Source organism: Squalius cephalus (assembly GCF_949319135.1).
Source record: "Squalius cephalus genome assembly, chromosome: 14".
Taxonomy (NCBI): Eukaryota; Metazoa; Chordata; class Actinopteri; order Cypriniformes; family Leuciscidae; genus Squalius; species Squalius cephalus.
In genome coordinates this window covers 34952868-34977392 of record NC_137135.1, presented here as the reverse complement: position 1 = coordinate 34977392, position 24525 = coordinate 34952868, and the positions used below count along the sequence as shown (strand labels likewise).

General features: G+C 36.7%; 1 protein-coding gene across 1 annotated transcript; it reads right to left on the bottom strand.

Moving 5' to 3' along the window:
• Positions 1-986: 986 nt before the first annotated feature.
• slc34a1a (solute carrier family 34 member 1a) lies at positions 987-24357 on the bottom strand (the record flags this gene model as incomplete). Its single annotated transcript, XM_079893036.1, is given in 13 exon segments — positions 987-1707; positions 2541-2665; positions 6275-6391; positions 7376-7391; positions 7393-7544; positions 8726-8756; positions 9925-10023; positions 13016-13111; positions 14711-14906; positions 17098-17209; positions 20076-20219; positions 21835-21978; positions 24303-24357. Coding segments are annotated over 13 exon segments (1869 nt in total). The 3' UTR covers positions 987-1125.
• Positions 24358-24525: the final 168 nt, after the last annotated feature.

Genomic DNA, 24525 nt, shown 5'->3' with positions numbered 1-24525 from the left:
CATATTTAATTACACTGAACTATTTTATCAAGTGATGCATCAAAACTTCAGCTACTGAAAATATTCGGCTGGAAATGAAGTTTTGGCTGGCAGGAATCATGACCTAATCAGTGACGTTTCGCTAACAGAGAATGTTTACAGAAATTTGGCTAAAGTTCGGACGCGGTTTTCACAAAGTGATGAACAATCAAGTTATCAGGGCTTTAATGTGTTCTCAAAACATTTTTTTCTGACATTTCTTAGTTATATGTTTGTCTAACATTTTTTAAATGTTTGTTTCAGAATGTACAGAAAACATTCAAAAGTAACATTCACACATTGTTTGAAGAATGATAGAATGTTCCCATAATAACCCTAGGGAAAAAATCGTTTAGAATGTTCAGAGAAATCTTAATGGGAATGTTCTTAGACATTTTTTTTTTTTTAATGAATAATTTTAAACGTGTCCGTCTGACAGTGGATAGGCTGTAACCGGTAAACATCTCAACATCTCAAAAATTTATCTTTGCCTCTTACTGAGTTGTCACTGTGCATTATGATATTGGCTCCTACATGAAAGATACAAGGGATGCTGTCTTAGATTTAGGCCAAAATATGATATATGTGACCCTGGATCACGTCACCAGTCACGAGTCGCACGGGTGGCAATAGCCAACAATACATTGTATGGGTCAAAATTATCGATTTTTCTTTTATGCCAAAAATCATTAGGATATTAAGTAAAGTTCATGTTCCATGAAGATATTTAGTAAATTTCCTACAGTAAATATATAAAACATGTATTTCTGTGAGTGAATGCTGCACAATCGCCAACATAAATGAACAACTTTAAAGGAGATTTTCTCAATGTTTCGATTTTTTTGCACCCTCAGATTCCAGATTTTCAAATTGTATCTCGGCCAAATATTGTCCTATCCTAACAAACCATACATCAATGGAAAGTTTATTTATTCTGCTATAAATCGACTCTTGTGACTGCGGTTCAGGGTCACATAGGCTATGCATAATCATGCATATGATGCCTTAAAAGTTTCATTAGGTTTTGGAACAGAGCTTCAATCTGAGACTGGTCATTCATAGACTTAAGTAAGGCACCAGGATGGTTCGGGTTACAATAAAGACCGTCTATAACGGCGTGCTGTTGCATCTCTCTAGTCCTCTCAGTCTAAAGACTCTGGGCTCTGAGGAGATCTCCTCCGGGAGAGACAGGCCAGGGTTATCGTACCACTGTCCGGCTTGTTTCTTTGACTCTGGCTTGATGTTTACAGCATCTGGAGGAGTCACCACGACCCCATCTGGGTCATTTATCCGAGCCGGGCTACAGCACAACGCCGTGGTTCTGGTGATAAGCTTGTCGAGCGGTTTGAGAGAGTGCATCCACTGCGGGAGAAAGTCCCAGCTGCGCAGCGTCTTAGGCAGGCGTGTGGGATTACGGGCCTGCATCAGGTTGATCAGGAGGACGAAGACGATGAGTGCGGAGAACGGCGTTCCCACCGCGACCATAGCCTGCCATCCGGCCAGAGAGATCCCGAATACGAGGCACGGCATCAGCAGAAAACACACCAGCAGATACAGCACGGCAAACCAGCGGTACTTCGCAGTGCGTTCACCCAGCGCAGACGCCATCCGGATGGGCAGGCGAGTCATCGGGATTGGATACCACAGTAAAATCCCAAAAATATTGAAGTAAAAATGGCACAAGGCAATCTGGAGGGAAAGCGAGAATAGAAAGCAGATTTTCACTTTCTTGTGATTTTTCGTATGTTTACATGCACATTAATAATCAATCGGACTGTAAAGGCTTCATGCACTGACTATTTTATTTTACACTGTAATCCCTAACGCTCAAAATAATTAATTGGTTTGAGTAGGGTAAACTTAAATTAAACTAAATACAGTAGTCAACATTTGAAGTGGATCAAATCCTTTCATCAAAGTTATACGTGAATTTTGAACAATACCCGTTCTTGTCTTAGGACGACTTTGATTCACTTTTTTGCTCCACTTCAAATGTTGACTATACTGTAGTTCTGTTGTGCGTTTTCGTAGGTTTGCACATAAATAATCCATTTGTAATCATTTTGACTCAATCGGACAGAAAAAACTTAATTGGTTTAATTATTAATTGATTTAAATAATTAATTAATTGATTTGAGTTGGCTACATTTAAATTAAACAAATTAGTTCAATCAGATTAACTTTTTTTAGAACTAACTTTTTCTTTTGACTTTGCAAAACTGACACATTTTAAGCGATTAATTGTTTTGAGTTTTATGTACTTGTTTCTTTTAATTTAGACTAACTTAAATACAGCTTAAACTGGAGTGGGATTTCTATTTCCCAGCATGCTTTGCCATGACATTTGAAATAGGGAGTAAATGCTAAAATAAAGTTTTTTTGTGCATGGTAATTGGTTTGAGTATAGGGTAAACTTAGGGGCTGTTTACACGACACCATTTTCAACTAAAAATGTACAACTTTTTTTACGTTTTGGCCGTTCGTTTACACGACAATAGCGTTTTGGTGGCCTGAAAACGTACCTGGCACGCGGCGGGAATCTTCTCTTTGGGACTGGCGAGAGCGGCGAGGATGGCAGTGGTGGTTGTGCCGATGTTGGAGCCCAAGGTCAAAGGATACGCTCTGTTGAGACTGATCACACCAATGCCTGCGAGAGTCAGGGGCGACAGACACGGAGCAAACACTGTTATGAAGCGCATATCCAATCACACTTTGGTTTGAGAAACAAGACAGATGTCTGAAACCGCTTCTACAAGTTTGTTAAATTGGACTATTTACTAGATACTGAAACAGATCCCTTGTGACAACTAGCCCCAGTCTCCACATACATATGTACTATTCAAAAGTTTGGGGTCTGTATAATTTTTTTTACATGTTTTTGAAAGAAGTCTCAGTAACACTTTACAATATTAGTTAACATGAACTAACAATGATCACTACATCTACAGCATTTATTCATATTAGTCGATGCTAATTTCAATATTTACTACTACATTATTAAAATCAACATTGTATTTGTTAACATTAGTTAATGCACTGTGAACTGACATGAACAAACAATAGACAAAGATTAATAAATGGGTTAGGGTTAGGGTTATGAGTACATTTAACTTATTTAAAAAAAAAAGTTAATTCAACTTAATAAAAAATGTGATATTAACTCAAAAACTGCAATGCATTAAGCAGAACTTAAATCAAATAAGTTATGAATAACCTATTTCTTATTTTAGCTCTAAATGAATGAAATGAACTTAAAATATTCAAGTTACATATACTCAAAATGATTGACTAAACCAACACTAAATTATGAGTGAATATGACTAACATTATTAACATTATTAAAATCAACGTTGTATTTGTTAACATTAGTTAATGCACTGTGAACTAACATGAACAAACAATAGACAAGATTAATAAATGTTTTAAAACAAATATATATATATATATATATATATATATAAAATTTAAAATAGCTGTTTTCTATGTGAATATATAGTAAAGTGCACTGTAAAACCTAACACTGAAAGTCACTAAATGAAATGAGTACATTTAACTTATTTTTAAAAAAAAGTTAATTCAACTTAATAAAAAAATGTGATATTAACTCAAAAACTGCAATGCATTAAGCAGAACTTAAACCGAATAAGTTATGAATAACCTATTTGTTATTTTAGCTCTAAATGAATGGAATGAACTTAAAATATTCAAGTTACATATACTCAAAATGATTGACTAAACCAACACTAAATTATGAGTGAATATGACTCAATATATGTAAGTTCAAAATACTCATATATATTTGTTTTTAAACTTAAATGGTTCGAAGCAATCAGTTTCCTCGATCAGTTTGAATTGAGTTAACTTATTAGGTTTTACAGTGTGTAATTTATTCCTGTGATCAAAGCTGAGTTTGTGTCACATGATCCTTCACAAATCATTCTAATATGATGATTTGATGTTTTAAGAAACATTTATGATTATTATTAATGTTGAAAACAGTTGAACTGCTTCATATTTTTGTGGAAACTGATGCTTTTTTCATTTTTTTATTTCAGAATAAATACATGTATTTATTTCCACATTTATTTATTTCTACATTTCTGTATTACACTGTAAAAAGTGAATAGTTGGATCAACTTAAAAAAATTACTTCAATTGGTAACACCTAAAGAAATTAAGTTTTCTCAAATTAAATATCACGTTTTATCGTGAAAAATCTGATAATTTAAGTTGAGAAAACTTAATTTCTTTAGGTGTTACCAATTGAAGTAAATGTTTTAAGTTGATCCAACTGTTCACTTTTTACAGTGTATTTTGGCAGACTTTGCATTCCATACACAAGTGTCATATTTTCTTGTGATCATTACAAACTTGTAATAATTGCTTAAATGAGCTCATTGTGCCTGAATACAACTGAATACATGATGTTGAAGATGACACAGTCATCTCTGATAACTATAATTACTCTAATGTAGAAATATGCATGTTCTGTAAAGCCGCTTTGAAACGCTATGTATTGTGAAAAGCGCAATACAAATAAATGTGAATAGAATTGAAAACATGCAACCGACATCTAGAATGGCAGTAACTCAATTCTATGATTTCCATAAACTCGAAATGAAGCAGGAAAAATGTCAAAACACAAACAGGGCCGTGCGAATGTTCTCCTCGTAATGAATTAAAGGAGCTCTGAGAGGTCACGGGGTTAATGTCCCTTTATCAGCGCTGATGATGATCTTTTAACCCTCGTTTGACTATTAATAATGCGTCCAGTGACACTTCAACTCTTTCATGGGCTTTAATAAATGATGAACTCCATGGTTACTGCAGTCTCAAAGAGACAGAGGGATCCCCATTGGCTGAAAAGTTAATAATTAGCATAATCATGCAGCAGTCGCTGAATCATTGTCGAGTAATGGCTTTAAATTAATGATGAAGTAATTGAAAGTGATTTTGCCTGACCTGACAGAGCTGAAGTCCCAGTTAATATTTATTAGAGCCAATACCGCACCTTTGCTCTACATTTCAACGTGTTCGGAGAAAACAGCACAAATTAAAGTTTAATCAGAACTGCTGATTATTTGTGTTCATTAGTTTATGGCTGAATTATTACATGTTTTTTGTCAGTATCTTGGTACCATCTAAAAAACAAACTTATAGCTGCACGTAAAGATCATTTTTACAGTTTTTTCCAATTGCTAACACACTAAAATGAAATGCACAGAACAATTATTTAAATTAGCAAAACCTCTTCTCAAGTCTCTAAAAGTCTAAACACATTTTCTGCTTTACACACATTTTGCAATTCAGAATGGCACTTTTGAACACGGTTCTCTGCATAACACACACAATCTGACATAAAGTCACATGTTTCTCATTTCAAAACACTGCCATTCAAAATGACACTCCATGAGCTGATTGGCTGATTGGCCGACACATGTGTCACCTGACCAAACACCTCAATGCTTAACTGTTAACACTTCAATCTTTTTCAGTTTACTGTTTAATATGAGCATATTTTTGTTCAGTCCAGTGTAAATATTTCTGCTGTGCATATGTTGCACAGACTTGTTTGGTGAAAAATTAAAACATAATTGTTTCAACAGCATGTGTGTGTATCTGCAAATATTTCTGTGCTTGTGAACAATCTGAAGAATTTTCTACAATTTGAACTATTTTAGTATTATGGCAAAGCATACTAAAGATGAGAGTGCTCTTCAACAGTGTGTAGTTGGTTAGACAAAAATCTGCTAATATGAATGAAGTGTGCGCCATTTCGAGCAAAAGTTTGATTTTGATAATGCTATATGTAGTTTTGGTTGCACTGCGATATATTGGGTATTTTGCGGTTTGGGTGTGTGGTTTTGTGAATTGTGTTAAGTATTTTGATAAAACCAGCCTAGTTTGCAAAATTGTGTGTTAGCAATTGGAAAAAACTGTAATCCCCAGATTTTCACAGGTGCCTGAAACTTCATTTTAGTGGCGTGAGTCTAGAGATTACCTTATAAAATGCTCTAAAATCTGTTCTGCTTGAATGCTCGTGCATTTCTGGCGTATGAAAACAAATATTAGAAAAAGTATGTTTGTTTGTGTGTGTTTCTGAGCTGTTGTTGTTACTGCTGGTCGTCTCATTTGTTGGAAGGTTGACGTGGATCTGTTCAAATCGATTCTTCTTTTCTGTTGTGAATCCTATTCCTATACCAACACATGAGTACTGTAAAAACGTCTCCCCTGTTTGCTGAAGAGAGAGAGTCACCTATGAGCGGAGTCATGGCCGAGGTGAAGACGGAGCTGCTCTGGATGATGAAGGTCATTCCGGCTCCCAGCAACATCGCCAGGTATCCTGACAGCCATCCCAGAGGATACGGGAAATCTGCGGAAAACAGGCCAAATAACCACCGCAAAAATAGACACAGAAGTATGTGTGTGTGTGTGTGTGTGTGTGTGTGTGTGTGTGTGTGTGTGTGTGTGTGTGTGTGTGTGTGAGTGAGTGTGTGTGTGTGAGTGTGAGTGTGAGTGTGAGTTATGAGTGAGTGAGTGAGTGAGTGAGTGTGTTGTGTGTGTGTGTGTGTGTGTGTGTGTGTGTGTGTGTGTGTGTGTGTGTGTGTGTGTGTGTGTGAGTGTTGAGTGTGTGTGTTGTGTGTGTGTGTGTGTGTGTGTGTGTGTGTGTGTGTGTGAGAGAGAGAGAGAGAGAGAGAGAGAGAGTGTGTGTGAGAGAGAGAGTGAGTGAGTGTGTTTAATTTATTTTATTTTATTTGTAAGTTTTTTATTTTTAGTTTTATCATAGTCTTACTAATATTTAAAATATTTAAAATTATGTTATGTTATTTTGTCATGTTTGTAGTTGTTTTGTTTGTTTGTTTCAAATATTGCTATTTAGGTTTATTTTTATTTTTATTTCAGTTTTAGTTTTAGTTAGTTTTAGTTTATTTATTTCAAGTTAATAATTTTAGTGCTTCAACAAACTTATTTCAGTTTATTGCCAAGGCAACATTTCTAATTTGCTTTTTTGTCTAAGTTTTTCAACTAATAATTTTAGTTGAAATTAATTATTCAATTTTATTTTATTTTATTTCAATTAACAGAAATGTATTAAATAGTTTTAGTTAACGATAATAACCCTTTTCATAATTACTGGACTGTGGTCTTTCTAGAGCTGCTTTACAGCAGAGTTGGAATCGGTCATATTTATGCATCATAGATTGTTTATTACAGTGAAGCTGCTTTGAAACATTCTGTATTGTGTAAAGCACTACATAAATAAAGGTGACTTGACTTTATTAAAAGCACGTAATGTCGATCTTCAAACAGCTTTGTGTGCGTTGGGTTGTGTAACAGTAAATACAGTAACACTCACCCGTGTTGATGACCCCCTTCGATGACCTTTGCCACTTGACCTTTGAGCAGTGAGTTGAGCAGTTTGACGAGCAGCAGAAGACAGGAGCACAACACCACCAGAGAGCAGGCTAACAGAACCAGACCCACCGCCAGGTCCGACAGACCCGAGTCCACAAACAGGTGCCGGCCTGAGAGAACAAGACACACACACACAATATAGCCGTTAATGAACACGGATGCACTGGAATGATGCACAGCATTAGTCATGATCACTAGAGCCAGCGTTAATTTTAGTAACAGCGAGATAATGATCATCACCTAGAAAATGCATGGTCAGTGTCTCGCGTTTGGCAGAAGATGAATGGTTAATGAATGTTTTTTATTCATTTTTAATTCGGTTTTATTTAGTGCATCAAGTTAAACTAAATGGAAATGGGAAATAGTGCTTTGGCAACTAGCTGAAATAAAATTTGTTTTAAACGTAAACTGAAATAAAATTGGAAAAAATGTATTTTATTTCAAGTAACACATTTTTTGTGTGTGTGGTCTTTAGTTGTAGTTAACTAACCAGAGCGATCAGGACACGCAAAAGTAAAGCTAGGCAATAACCAGATAAATTACTAAATACCAAATATTACTGACTGAGGTTATAAAAGATGAAAGGGGAAATGTGTATTTTTCTGTGCATAAATACACACATAAATGAAAAGGAAGTTAATAAATAATTAAAATATATATATAAAGACATAAATAGAAAGTAAATAAAAAAATATACATGAATAAATAAATCAAAAATCTTAATAAATAAATAAAGTAAATGTCTAGAGAGTAAATAAATGAAATATAAACAAATACATTCAAATAAATAAAGTAAATAAGTAGAAAGTAAATAAATTAAATATATAAACAAATAAAAACAAAAAAATAAATAGAAAGTAAATAAAAATAAAAATAAAACTGTTAATAAATAATAATAATAATAAATTAATAGACAGTAAAAAAATAAAATAAATATAAAATAAATATACAGAAAGCAGATAAATAAAAATCAAAGATATAAATAAATAAAAAATATAAATAAATGAACAGAAAGTAAATAAATAAACAAAATTATAAATAAATAAAACTATTAATAAATAAGCAAATAAAGTAAATAAAAACAAAAAAATGTAAAAGTAAATAATCAATAGAAAGAAAATAAATAAAACTATAAAAATAAACAAATAAATAAAACTACAAAAGTACATGAATAGAAAGTAAATAAAAAATATAAACAAACAAATAAATACACACCCATACTAATCCCTGGATAGGACAAATAAGACAAACAAAATATTTCACTTTAAAATGACTCCAAGACTACACTCACATTTCTCTGTGTCGATCTGCGAGGTGATGTTCTGAGAGAGAGAGAGAGAGAGAGAGATTACGGACATTACGGCTTTCTTATTCAGACTGTCTGCAAAAGTGCAAAACACTTCTGTGGAAAAAAAGAAATTGAAGAAATTGATGATTCAATAGATCAAAACACTTTCTGGAACTTATATAAAAAACTCGAAAAACCCAAATTAGAGATATTACTCCAGAATGGCACAATTTTGGAAATCTTACTTTGAAAATCTGTATCAAAAAATTGAGCCGGCTGACCTCAACCAGCCTCTGAGTAGAATAAGGAAAACTTTAGAAGACATGGAAAAAACTATTAAGAATTATCAAAATCCATTAGATAAATCTATAACAATATCTGAAATATTAGATCATATTAAAAATCTTAAATTAAAGAAAGCATGTGGACAAGATCACATTAATAACGAAATGCTTAAACTCAGCAGTCCCCAGCATGATTCAAACAATAGCCAAATTATTTAATCTGGTGTTCGGTCTGGACACTTCCCTGAGATTCTGGTCTGAGGGACTCATCACCCCCATATTTAAGAGCGGTGATCGATTCGACCCCAGTAACTACCGCGGGATAAGTGTGGGCAGTGTGTTGGGAAAACTGTTCTGCAGTATCATCAACACACGCATCGTCTCACACATCTCAGCACACAACATCTTAAATAAAGCTCAGATTGGCTTTTTACCAAAACACCGCACATCCGACCACATCTATTCCCTCCACACTCTAATCAACAAGAACATCAACGACAAACAAAGGAAAATATTTGCATGTTTTGTAGACTTTAAAAAAGCATTTGATTCAATTTGGCATGATGGTCTATTGTACAAAATCCTACAAATTGGCATCGACGGGAAAAACATTTGACATTATAAAATCTTTGTACACCAACAGCAAAAGTGCGGTGAAGATCGGTAACCACAGAAGCGCGTTCTTCCAGCAGGGACGTGGAGTGAGTGTGTATGTGTGTGTGTGTGTGTGTGTGTGTGTGTGTGTGTGTGTGTGTGTGTGTGTGTGTGTTCTTCCAGCAGGGACGTGGAGTGAGGCAGGGCTGCAGTCTGAGCCCGACTCTATTCAACATCTACATCAATGATCTGGCATCAGCGCTGGAGAGCTCTACTGCGCCCGGCCTCACTCTACAGGGGTCAGAGGTCAGATGTCTGCTGTACGCGGATGACCTGGTCCTGCTGTCCCGCACACCTGAGGGCCTTCAGCAGAGCCTGGCCCTGCTGGAACAATACTGTCACGACTGGGCCCTGACCGTCAATCTGGACAAAACCAGAGTCATGGTGTTCCAGAAGAAAGCCCGATCTCAGGCACACAAACACCAGTTCATATATAAAGGCCATGTTCTGCAGCACAGCTCTAGCTACAGCTATCTGTGTGTGTGTGTGTGTGTGTGTGTGTGTGTGTGTGTGTGTGTGTGTGTGTGTGTGTGTGTGTGTGTGTGTGTGTGTATGTATGTATAAAGGCCATGTTCTGCAGCACAGCTCTAGCTACAGCTATCTGTGTGTGTGTGTGTGTGTGTGTGTGTGTGTGTGTGTGTGTGTGTGTGTGTGTGTGTGTGTGTGTATGTATGTATGTATGTATAAAGGCCAGGTCCTGCAGCACAGCTCTAGCTACAGATATCTGGGCATCGACATCAGCGCTTCGGGACGCTTCGGTCTGGCTGTGAAAACACTCGGTGAAAAGGCTCGGAGGGCTTTCTATGCTATAAAGTCACGATGTGGACACTTAAAATTACCCATTAAAACCTGGATAAAATTATATAATTCAATAATAAAACCAATAATTTTATATGGATGTGAAATTTGGGGACCAGTACTAAATTGTAAAAATTGGGATAAAACATCAGTAGAAAAATTACAATTGGAAATTGGCAAAAATATTCTCGGGGTTCACAGAAACACGTCCACTGCCGCCTGCAGGGCTGAGCTGGGCCTGTACCCGCTGAACATCGAGATCCAGAAGAGATGTGTTCAGTTCTGGCATCACCTCCATCAGTCTGACCCAGAGTCAGTGCAATATAAAGCCCTCCTCGCCAACGAAACCTCAGCAGAACCTCATCCTCTGAACACACTCGCTCTCCAACTCGTCCATCAGACTATACTCCCCATCTACCCCAAACCTATCATTAAAGAAATCCACAAACATCTAAAAGACACCCATGATGAAGCACTAAAAGCACATTATGCCCTCCAGAATAAACTCCAATGTTACTCGACCCTTAATAGAGCCACTAAATTGGCCAGTTATCTATTTATTAAACATTTTAAAGAAAGACAAATCCTCTCCAAATACAGATTGAGTGACCATGATCTAGAGATAGAGAGAGGAAGACATAGACAAACATGGACAGAGAGAGAGCAGAGGATCTGTAGACACTGTGATCTACAGCACACCGAGGAGGAGTGTGTGTGTGTGTGTGTGTGTGTGTGTGTGTGTGTGTGTGTGTGTGTGTGTGTGTGTGTGTGTGTGTGTGTGTGTGTGTGTGTGTGTGTGTGTGTGTGTGTGTGTGTGTGTGTGTGTGTGTGTGTGTGTGGACAGAGAGAGAGCAGAGGATCTGTAGACACTGTGACCTACAGCACATCGAGGATGAGGAACACTTTCTGCTCTTCTGCTCGAAATACTCCAGTATAAGAGAAACCTTTCTGCCCAGATTTGAAATCTTGATTCCATCATTCTTTGAACTGAGTGACACTGAGAAAATGTTCTTCTTACTGGGAGAAGATGATAGTACAGCTGCACTAGCGGCTAAATATGTGTTAGCTATTCACAACGCCAGAGTCAGCTAATTCTCTAGAGAGACCCACTGTATTTATTCATTTATTAGGATAGATTGTGTTTATTTATCTATTTATTTATATTTACTATGCTACATATGACATGATCTATATGTTTTGTTTGTTTGTTTTATCATTTATATATAATATGTTGATGCTTTGGCAACATTGTGTTACACAGTCATGCTAATAAAGCTCATTTGAATTGAATTGAGAGAGAGAGAGAGAGAGAGAGAGAGAGAGAGAGAGAGAGAGAGAGAGAGAGAGAGAGAGAGAGAGAGAGAGAGAGAGAGGAGAGAGAGAGACAGTGGGACTTCTCTAAACACACCGCACAACAGCAGAAGAGCATACAGTCTGTTGGAGAGGATCAACACGAGAGGGACACACACTCTGTGACACACACTCTGTGACACACACTTCTGTGAACGATGACATGACAGTGTGGAGGGGATGATGAGTGGCAGAATGACTGACAGAGAGAGACTGTGTTTGCAAATGCCAATCCAAACAGGAACTTGACCAGGAAGAGTTTACTTGACACAAACAAACACACACTCTCTGACTAAGAAAGTGAGTTTAGTGTGAAACTCACAGAACCTGTCGGGAACACGTCCACGTCTCCTTTCTAAGGAAGCTTCTTTCCGCCATGGGAATAACAAATGCAAAAGTAATTGTGACTTTTTATCTCAAAAATCAGATTTTACTTTTGCAATTGTGATTTTATACCTCGTAACTCAGGCTTTATAACCTGCAATGAGTATCTCACAATTATGGGGCAAAAATTCAGAATTGTGCAATAAAAGGTCTTAAATACTAAATTCTTAAATAATAAGAAATTATTTCTAATGGAAATAAAGCTTATTTTTGTCAAATTTTATTTTATTTTCAGTTAAACACATTATCATTCCAAATTCTCATTTAGGTGGGAAAACTTTATATATATATTTTTTTGCATTTAAACACCATAAACTTTATGATGATTTATTAAACACAAAACATCAAATGCTCAATGATAAGTTAAATAAAGTAAAAAAATAATAATAATAAAAATAAATAATAATAAAGTAAAAAAATAAAAAAATAATGCTTTTTTTTTTTAATTCAATAAAATAAAACACACACAAGTAAACCTCAATGCATTGTAGAAAAAGTAATGAGAATATGCGTGCAAAACATTTTCAAAAATACTTCATGATTTTGTGCAAAAGATTTCTTTTGTCTCCTTCAATTGTGTGTGTGTGTGTGTGTGTGTGAATATATATATATATATATATATATATATATAAAGCCTATATATTTATTAATTAATGTATTCACTCATTTTTCATAAATGAAAAAAATACTGAATGGATAAAATCAATATCAAGCTAAATTTCATCATCTTTTACAGAAAGGAAAAAGAAACTTAAGGTTTAGGGGTAAACTCTTGATGTGGCGATTAGATGCATGAATAGTGTGTGTGTCAGCAGAAAGTTACCAGAGAGACGCTGGACTTGCACCAGACTTTCACCAGGCTGTGATTCCTCACGGACTCGTCGCCCAGAGCGATGCCCGTTATTACGGATTTATCCAGCTAGAAGAGAGAGAGTCAGCATCACTGTCGGAGAGTATCGACACAAAACACAGCCTGACACAGAAGACTTCACATCTGCACATCTCAGGACTCGAGGAAACATGAGCGAGTCTAAACACACTTACATACACACAGGGGTGACATGCACAGGTTTAAGGGAGATATGCTTGACACAGGATTTTATTTAAAGGAAACAAACAAACACAACCGTTACACACACACACACACACACACACACACGCACACTTGTATGATGAGTTTGGTGAAGGGCTCTGTGAGGGTCTTCAGCAGTTCAGGAGCTTCTTACACACACACACACACACACACCTGTATGATGAGTTTGGTGAAGGGCTCTGTGAGGGTCTTCAGCAGTTCAGGAGCTTCTTACACACACACACACACACACACACACACACACACACACACACACACACACACACACCTGTATGATGAGTCTGGTGAAGGGCTCAGTGAGGGTCTTCAGCAGTTCAGGAGCCTCTTACACACACACACACACACTCACACACACACACACACACACACACACACACACACACACACACCTGTATGATGAGTTTGGTGAAGGGCTCAGTGAGGGTCTTCAGCAGTTCAGGAGCCTCTTACACACACACACACACACACACACACACACACACACACACACACCTGTATGATGAGTTTGGTGAAGGGCTCAGTGAGGGTCTTCAGCAGTTCAGGAGCCTCTTACACACACACACACACACACACACACACACACACACACACACACACACACACACACCTGTATGATGAGTCTGGTGAAGGGCTCAGTGAGGGTCTTCAGCAGTTCAGGAGCCTCTTACACACACACACACACACACACACACACACACACACACACACACACACCTGTATGATGAGTCTGGTGAAGGGCTCAGTGAGGGTCTTCAGCAGTTCAGGAGCTTCTTACACACACACACACACACACACACACACACACACACACACACACACCTGTATGATGAGTCTGGTGAAGGGCTCAGTGAGGGTCTTCAGCAGTTCAGGAGCCTCTTACACACACACACACTCACACACACACACACACACACACACACCTGTATGATGAGTCTGGTGAAGGGCTCAGTGAGGGTCTTCAGCAGTTCAGGAGCCTCTTACACACACACACACTCACACACACACACACACACACACACACACACACACACACACACATACCTGTATGATGAGTTTGGTGAAGGGCTCAGTGAGGGTATTCAGCAGTTCAGGAGCCTCTTACACACACACACACACACACACACACACACACACACACACCTGTATGATGAGTTTGGTGAAGGGCTCAGTGAGGGTCTTCAGCAGTTCAGGAGCCTCTTACACACACACACACACACACACACACACACACACACACACACACACACCTGTATGATGAGTTTGGTGAAGGGCTCAGTGAGGGTCTTCAGCAGTTCAGGAGCCTCTTACACACACACACACACACACACACACACACACCTGTATGATGAGTTTGGTGAAGGGCTCAGTGAGGGTCTTCAGCAGTTCAGGAGCCTCTTACACACACACACACTCACACACACACACCTGTATGATGAGTTTGGTGAAGGGCTCAGTGAGGGTCTTCAGCAGTTCAGGAGCCTCTTCTCCGCTGTGAAGCTGAAAGCCGCTGACCGTGACTCTGGCTAGGAAGCTCATCAGACCCGAGGCGACCTCGACCGGCAGCAGGACCAGCACCGACAGCCAGTTAAAGCAGTCGTGGATCGTCGCACCAGCAAACGCACTGGAGAACCAGAGGATGTTGCTGCACTTAAAATATGTTGAGAGAACTTAAATATCCAACTAAACTAAAGTTAACGTCCCCCTGTGGTGAAAGTCAAGCTTTTAATATTGTTTATATGCCTATGCTTTAAGACAAACCATGTGTAAGTTCATAAGTCGACACCATTGCTGAGTATTTTCTCTGAGCTGAGTGAGTGAGTGGAGGCGGGGCTCATTTGCATATTCATAGAACCGCGCATACTAAATGAGGCAAGGGTGTCGAGTTACATTCAAGATATTTTAAGGCATGAAGTCTCAAAAACATCTTTACAATTTTGGGAATTTGGTACTAGAACTCTCCCAAAATTACAAATGTTTATTCTGAAAGGGTTTCCACAGCTTTTGACCAATGAATTTCCATGACTTTTGCCAGTAATTCTGTGCTTTTAAACTACCTAAATCTCAGAGAATCCACCAACACTGTTTCCTGAGTCACAATCATGCTGTATTAAACTAATAAAACACATTATGCCACAAACACACTTCTCTGCTTCAACACAGTATAATCCTTCAAAACAAAGCACACAGTGCCAGCAAATCTCAAGAACACATTAAAAAAGAATCAGAAATGAAAAGCAGAAAGAAACCGTATTGATTCTGTTCTTTATAAATAAATAAAAAAACATTCAAGACATCAAACGAAAGTTTATCCACTGCATACTTTTCCTGGAGATTCCAATATTTTAAGGCATGAAGAATTTTTTTAAAGGAAAAAAAACGTTTAAATATGTAATTTTGGTGATCAAAGGTGAGTTTTAAGGGATACAATTATTGACTAAACGTACAATTTTAGGTCAAGCACGAACACTTTAAGTTGAAACAACACATTATTTCTTATTCTAATATTGAATTTTAAGTTGTGATAACTCAAATGTTATTTGAGTTCTAGTTTTCATGTTAATTTTAGTTTATTTTTAGTCATTTTGTTACGTGATTATGTCATTTTATTAAAAATTTTTTTTTTAAATATGACTATTTAGATTTTTATTTAGTTTACGTTTTTATTCATTTCCAATTACTAATTTTAGTCATTTTAGTGCTGTATTTCAGTTTACTGCAAAGGAAACATTTCTAATTTTCATTTAGTTTTTCCAACTAATATTTATATTTTATTTTATTTCAGCTTTATTTCATTATTAACAGAAATAGTTCAGCGGAAAAACAAAGAAACAAATGCATGTGATCACAGCTGTGTCTGTTTATATTCTCTGCATTCATCACTGAGGCTTTTTTAATGTGTGTTTTTCACGGATAAAAACAGAAGAGAAAGGAAATTTGTTGAATAATGTAGTAAAAGTAAACCTGAAATGACATTCACGGGACATTCAGCCTGTAATGTGATGGAAATTATATATTATTCATGGGGAATTGGATGGTTTTATATCAGAACGGAGTGAGAGCTGGATGAATTTGAGTTTTGAAAAGGCTTTCTAGCCAAGGCTGAAGGTCATCATCATCATTTACTGCAGGAATTATGTATTTTTGTAGGACAAAACCCAGAAACGAGTTGCATATAACACTTCCGGTTCCATCGTCCTGAAGTCAATGTGCTTTTGCTATTATTGCCATAATTACTGTTAACTTGGAGGATTTTAGAAAGGTTGCATTACCTAAAACAACTGAATAGCCACACTGATTTATATTTGTGCAAATATCTGTCAATGTTGTCAGAAAAATAGACTTGATTTCCTTTGAATTAAGTTTTTTTTTCTCCATAGGCAGATAATTTTTTCTTGTTTTAAGCAGAAACTCAATTTGTCAGAAAACAAGACTTCTTATCTCATGTAATTTTGCATCCCAAGTAAATGCATCTTGATTTCACATAATTCAGATATATTGATATTTATGCATAAAATACATACATATCATGATATATATGACTACTGCATCACGTTAGTTTATGCCTACGCTGAAATTAAAGTCATTTCAGAGGCAGAAAAACAAATATATTGCATTTTGTTGAAAGCTTTGGAATAACTTGCACTGATAAATTATTCACAATAAGACCTAGAACATGTATTGACAATGTAAATGGGGACCATTATGATTTCATGTTGACTTAGAGAAATCAATTTTGCAAGTGAACTTATAAATACTTTACGTGAACAGAGTGGTTTGATTTAATCCTGATGATAACCGTGATGGTGAAATACCGTTTGAATTCGTTCCTCTCTCCTGCTTGCATCAGGGCGACGATGGTGTTGGTGACAGACGTGCCGATGTTGGAGCCCATAATGATGGGGACCGCAGACTTCACCTCGAGCACTACACACACACACACACACACACACACACAAATTCTTCAAATAAATGCAGCCTTGGTGAGACTTTATAAATGCACAACATTATAAATGCACTTCTTTCAGTGGTGTTTGCATGTGCAAAATGCCCCATCACGAAGCATCTCACACTGGATATGACAAAATTTCATTTCCATTGTTTCGACTGACTCTTAAATCAGGCTAGCATTAGAATCAAGTCACATTTCCTTTCAGATACTATCAGTGTGTAGTTTCGCATCAGTAATGACTGTCCCTTACGCTGCTGGTGTATTCCCTGAAGGCCCACAGAACTTGAACACACTCCCACTCCTGACATCCATTAGCTTCAATTCACTTACTCAGAGAAAAGCCAAGCTTTACTCAAGGTTGTTCTCTTTAAACCATTTCAAAGGATAAAGACACAGAATTGCAGTGAAAGAAACCCACATGCCCATGCAGTTTCACATTCTGTATTTTCTCTACACACACACACACACACACATACACATACTGTGGGGTTAAAAAAAAAAGAGCTTAGGTCTACTAGTAAAAATCCTTCTATTTCGCATTTTTCTAAATTAATGCACTTATTTTACTATGAATTATATTATCGGCATAACAATTTGAGTAAAAGTTGCATTGAAAATTTCAGATGGTCAATGTCCGTATAATTTTACATCATAATATTTTCCAACCCCCAGATTTTGCATGTGATATCAGACCACACTGTACATAATAAAACTCCTTATTACATGGCTTGGTTGAATTCTAATGTAGAATGCGGTGTGTTATTTCTTGATAACTGACCGCTGCTAAAGATAACACACCGTTGCCATGAAAAACAGAGCGTTGCTATGGACGCAGGATTCTAACCGTAGAGACGGGACGGACTATTTTCTTTAGCGGAAGCAATACAATCATTTTTAAATCAATAAACTCCTTTTTAAATCAATATTTTGTGTCAAATTATTGATTTATTTGGTAGGTAGCCATGTAATAAGCGGGATAATGTAGAGCGAGGCGGTTATTATAGGGAGCTCCGCTTCGCGTCGGGGTCGTGATCAGCCTGTCGGGGGTTGTATTCGCCGCTCTGTTATCCCTTACTTATTATTGTGTTAAACATAAGCTCATTAACCCAAACAAAACTTCCTAATTAAAGCTCTGCATCTGTTGTGATTTGGGATCGAGCTCTGATAGTCACACTTCACAAGATCCTCAGGCTTTCAGGCCACCACGGCATTCGCTCCAGCGAATCAGCTCATCCGAGAGAGAGAACTCTTCATTAAAGCAGGAAAACATGCAACAACTTCTAGAGATGAGGCTTCCTGGAAATAAAGTGGAATAAGAAGTAGCCTACCAAGTTTTTGCAAGAGCAAAACATTCATAATAGTTGGTAACACTTTATTTTACAGTGTCCTTGTTGCATAGCCTATGTTACATGCTAACCTTCAACCTAATCCTACCCTAACCCTATAGTAAGTACATGTAGTTGCTTAATATTACTCAGTACTTAAATATATAATTACACTGTAACAGTGACACCTTAAAATAAAGTGTAACCCAATAGTTTTACAGATGATCGCTGTGAATAAAGTTGCTATTTTGGTTAAAAGGAACTTTGTATGTCATGAAGTTCTAGATCAGATCAAAAGTTGGCAAAATTGGTGGTGGTTGAGGAGATTCCCACTTCAAATATAAAGTGCTTTGAGTATATCTAGAAAAGTGCTTTATACATGTAACGAATTATTATTATTATTATTATAAAATAAGGTTTGCATTAAAAGCATGTCGCACAAGAACTGTGTGTCCATCTGCAGAAGTACAGAAAGGCCTCTGATGGGTTTATGTTCAATGATATGAGATAAAAACAACCAATATATTGACTTCAAAAGTTTATTCACTGTTTTTGTCTTTGAATAATCTTCAGGGCTGTTTCTCGATACAAATAAAATGCATATAGGCTATGTGAATATGGAGCTCCGCACATGATGTGGGATATAATCGCTTATTAACAACTCGTTCGCTAGTTTTAAGAAAAATATGTGCACGATATAATAATTTGTTCCATTGTTTTAGTTAAAAATGAGGGAACAAATTAGTTCAACATGGCCACAATTTACTAAAATGAGAGAATTAATTCATGGCCCGATATATTTTTCCTCTGGGGCTCCATATATGTGAAATATATGAGATGATATGTATGTAAGTATAGAAATTAATAATTGTAAATAAAGAAATAAATATTTAAATTAATTGTCATGTCATGTACACTGGTTAAAAAGTTTGGGATTTTTTTAATGTTTCTGAAAGAAGTCTCTTCTGCTCAACAAGGCTGCATTTATTTGATGACAAATACAGTAATGTTAAATATTATTATAATTTAAAATGGCTGTTTTCTGAATATATGGTAAAGTGTAATTTATTCCTATGATTAAAACTGAATTTCCAGTCTTCAGTGTCACATGATCTTTCAGAAATCATTCTAATATGATGATTTGATGCTCAAGAAACATTTATGATTATTATCAATGTTGAAGACAGTTGTGCTGCTTCATATTTTTGTGGAAACCATGATGTACTTTTTTCTTCAGGTTTCTTTGATGAATTGAAAGCTCAAAATAACAGAATTAATTTAAAAAATAGAATCTTTTGTAACATTATAAATGTCTTTCCTGTCACTTTTGATCAATTTAATGCGTCCTTGCTGAATAAAAGTGTTTAAAGAAAAATATTTACCATCCCCAAAATTCTGAATGATAGTTCCTTAATTACGTATATTTGAAATATTTGACAACCCTAATAAGAGGATATGAACCTGAGGTTATAAATTTAGTCTGTGCTAAAAATGTGCTAAAAGTTGTGTTTCTTACATCCGGACGAGACCAAGCTGACCACAATAGATGTGGAAGTGCTTGAGCTCTGGACCAGAACCGTGACCAGGATCCCCACCATGAGTCCGGCTACAGGGTTGGACAGGATGGCATTATCCTTGAAAATGTCTCCAGCCACTTTGCCTGAAAAAAAAAAAGCGAAACATTTGATTGATTTTAGTGAACTTTTTTGATGTGATAATCTTAAAGGGACAGGTCACCCAAAAACTAACATGCTGTCATCATTTACTCACCCTTAAAGAGTTAGTTCCCCCAAAAATGAAGATTCTGTCAGTAATTACTCTCCCTCATGTTGATCCAACCCCGTAAGACTTTCGTTCATCTTCAGAACACAAATTAAGATATTTCTGATGAAATCTGAGAGCTGTCTCACTCCTCCATAGGCTTCTAGGTAATCGAGATCTGCCATCCCAGAAAAGTTAGTAAAGACATCGTTAAAATAGTCCAAGTGACTACAGTGGCTCAACCTTTATCAAGCGACGAGAATACTTTATGTGCACAAAAAACAAACAAAAATAATGACTTTATTCAACCATCTCTTCTCTTCCATGTCATTCTCCTCAGCTGTTGACGTAGTGTAACAGCGCAGCGCTTCTGGGTTGTACGTCAGAACGGAGGCTCATTATTGGCCAGCATCACACACATCACATGACCAGCGTCGGCCAATAGTGAGCCTCCGTTCTGACGTACAACCCAGAACGTCAACAGCTGAGGAGAATGACATGGAAGAGAAGAGATGGTTGAATAAAGTCATTATTTTTGTTTGTTTTTTTGCACACAACAAGTATTCTCGTCGCTTGATAAACTTAAGGTTGAGCCACTGGAGTCACTTGGACTATTTTAACGATGTCTTTACTAACTTTCTGGGATGGCAGATCTCGATTACCTAGAAGCCTATGGAGGAGTGAGACAGCTCTCAGATTTCATCAGAAATATCTTAATTTGTGTTCTGAAGATGAACGAAAGTCTTACGGGGTTGAACAACATGAGGGAGAGTAATTACTGACAGAATCTTCATTTTTGGGTGAACTAACCCTTTAAGTCATTGCAAACTAAACGTTTCTGATTAGGGACATGCACTGTTGATTAGTTAGATTAATTTTTTTCCATCTGTCCCTGTTCACTGTTATTTAGGCCTATAGGAAAGACAAAGATGAATGTTCTTCGGGAACATCTTTTGTGCTTCAAATAATCAGGTTTAGAAATGACAAAAGAGCAAGTGATGACAGTTTGTATTTTTGGGGTGAACTAACCCTTTAACAGCAACTTATGGCTTGTTTTTGTACAGATGACATGCACCACAGCGCTGACTGCTCGAGTTAATCATGCAAAGCCATTTCTTCATTGTCATTAACGTGTTTAGAATTGATTAACTAAATCTTAATGTCTGACCAATGATCACAACCTTGAGAAAGACATATTTCACACATATACAGCAGTTCAAAGAGAAGCAGGTAACTTGTGTTATGAAGAATTGCATGAAAACAAATGACATTTGACCCAAAAAGAAAAGAAAAGAAAAGAAAAGAAAAGAAAAGAAAAGAAAAGAAAAGAAAAGAAAAGAAAAGAAAAGAAAAGAAAAGAAAAGAAAAGAAAAGAAAAGACACATGGGAATTTGTTTGGGAAATGTGCTGAAGAATACAAAAACAGCTGAAAGGTAAAAGTAAGTAAAACCCCAATGTGCAAGAAGAGATGTGGTAAACAGATGCAAAAAAGGTGGTAAAGGATGAATAATTACCTCCAGCCAGCTGAAAAGCAGAGCTTAGGACATCCAGAGAACAAACAAACCCATAGAGGAGAAGCAGGAGCAGAGGAACCCTCAGTAAACCGATGAACGGTGAAGACCTTCCTCCAGGTCTGTCCTCGCTCGGCTTTGTGGGCACTGTCAGAGGAGAGAAAACCAGTTGACAAAATATATGATCCGCTACATGACGGTCCTGTCTCGTGTGCCATGTGAGCTATAGTTTATTGACATTGTTACTTTAAAAATAAACATAAACCAAAAGCCTGAAAGTCCTAAAAATTGAAATTTCATTGAGAATGTTTGACTTAGGGGGCTGTTTTCAACTAAAAATGTAAAACTTTTTATGCGCTTTGGCCGTTCATTTACACGACAATTGCATTTTGGATGCCTGAAAACACAAACTTTTGAAAACGGGCGTCAAAGGTTTCTATTTACAATGTGTTTTTGCAGCGTTGAGCTTTGTAGCCAATCACAGACATATCTGTTGAGCAAGTGAAATCCTTTCATTATAGCCAACAAACTCGCGAATACTTTCATTATAGTCAAAAAATCGCAAATCCTTTTATTACACAAACAAACTCGCGAATCCTTTTATTATAACCAGCAAACTCGCAAATCCTTTTATTATAACCAGCAAACTCGCAAATCCTTTTATTATAACCAACAAACTCGCAAATCCTTTCATTATAACCAAAAAACTCGCAAATCCTTTTATTATAACCAAAAAACTCGCAAATCCTTTTATTATAACCAGCAAACTCGCAAATCCTTTCATTATAACCAGCAAACTCACAAATCCTTTTATTATAACCAAAAAACTCGCAAATCCTTTTATTATAACCAGCAAACTCGCAAATCCTTTCATTATAACCAGCAAACTCGCAAATCCTTTTATTATAACCAAAAAACTCGCAAATCCTTTTATTATAACCAAAAAACTCGCAAATCCTTTTTCTATAACCAGCAAACTCACAAATCCTTTCATTATAACCAGCAAACTCGCAAATCCTTTTATTATTACCAAAAAACTCGCAAATCCTTTTATTATAACCAGCAAACTCGCAAATCCTTTTGTTATAACCAAAAAACTCGCAAATCCTTTTATTATAACCAGCAAACTCGCAAATCCTTTTATTACACAAACAAACTCGTGAATCCTTTCATTATAACCAACAAACTCGCAAATCCTTTTATTATAACCAGCAAACTCGCAAATCCTTTTATTATAACCAACAAACTCGCAAATCCTTTTATTACCCAAACAAACTCGTGAATCCTTTTATTATAACCAGCAAACTCGCAAATCATTTCATTATAGCCAACAAACTCGCAAATCCTTTCATTATAACCAGCAAACTCGCAAATCATTTCATTATAGCCAACAAACTCGCAAATCCTTTTATTATAACCAAAAAACTCGCAAATCCTTTTATTATAACCAAAAAACTCGCAAATCCTTTTATTATAACCAGCAAACTCGCAAATCCTTTCATTATAACCAAAAAACTCGCAAATCCTTTTATTATAACCAAAAAACTCGCAAATCATTTCATTATAACCAACAAACTCGCAAATCCTTTCCGCGTACAGACGATCAAAACGATCCCCATTCGGATCTGTGAAAACGACTAAAAACGCTTTCTGCTGCCAGGCCACTTTTGTCGTTTTCACAGATCCGAATGGGGATCGTTTTGACAATGGTGTCGTCTGTACGCAGAAAACTCAAAGGAAAAACTTCTCCATTTTAAGCATATCGTTGTTGTGTACACACACCCTTAGTGTGCTTTCACACTTGGTTCGATTATCTGGTCTGAAACCGAATTCGATTGATCCCCCTGTTGGATTGTGTTCACATTAGATTATTTGGGTCTGAACTGCATCATCAAAGCATCAGCTGATTACCCATGTTGCTTGATAATGATGACGCAGGAAAAAGTGGCAAAATTCACAGAGCTTCTGTTTTTTGAAGTGTCAGCACATAACGGCACTTGCATCTGATGCAAAAGTACTGCAAACGTTCTAATGAACGCGGGAGTCCATTTGTGCTGAAGGCGAGCAGAAATTATATATACATTATCTCTGCTTGCAGTGCATCAATCACTCTTGTCAGGAAAGTGAGTGAGAACACACACACACACACACACAAACACACAGATTTATCGAATTATGAGTCATCAATAGTGGTTCACGTTCGTGATTTAGTATGATTGCATCAGGTCAGCTGGTTTTGTGCTGTTTTTTCTGGGTCATGACCCCCAACTAGGTCAGGAAGATGATGTTTTGTCACAAAGCTGAATTTTCAGCATCATTACTCAGGTCTTTTGTACCTTCAATGGCACATTTTAGGGGGAAATTGAAATAACTAACTGCAAAAGTGTGCACCCCCCTGAACTAATACTTATTTGAAGCACCCTTTGATTTAAATACTGTATATATAAACTTAAATGTTTCTGACATCTTACCATTGAAGCTGATAGTTTGCTCTGTTGTGGTGATTCTGATTGGTCGTGATGACATGGTGCCGTCTGTGAAGAGATCATAAGATTGTGCATTGAGAAGGAATTCAGGTTTTTGGTTTTGGTTTTCATTTAAAGGAACTGTTACTGCAAATATGATTTACATATTTAAATTCATATGCAAATAAGGCTCTTCTGAGGCAGGGTTTTCCTGCATTGAAAATATTTT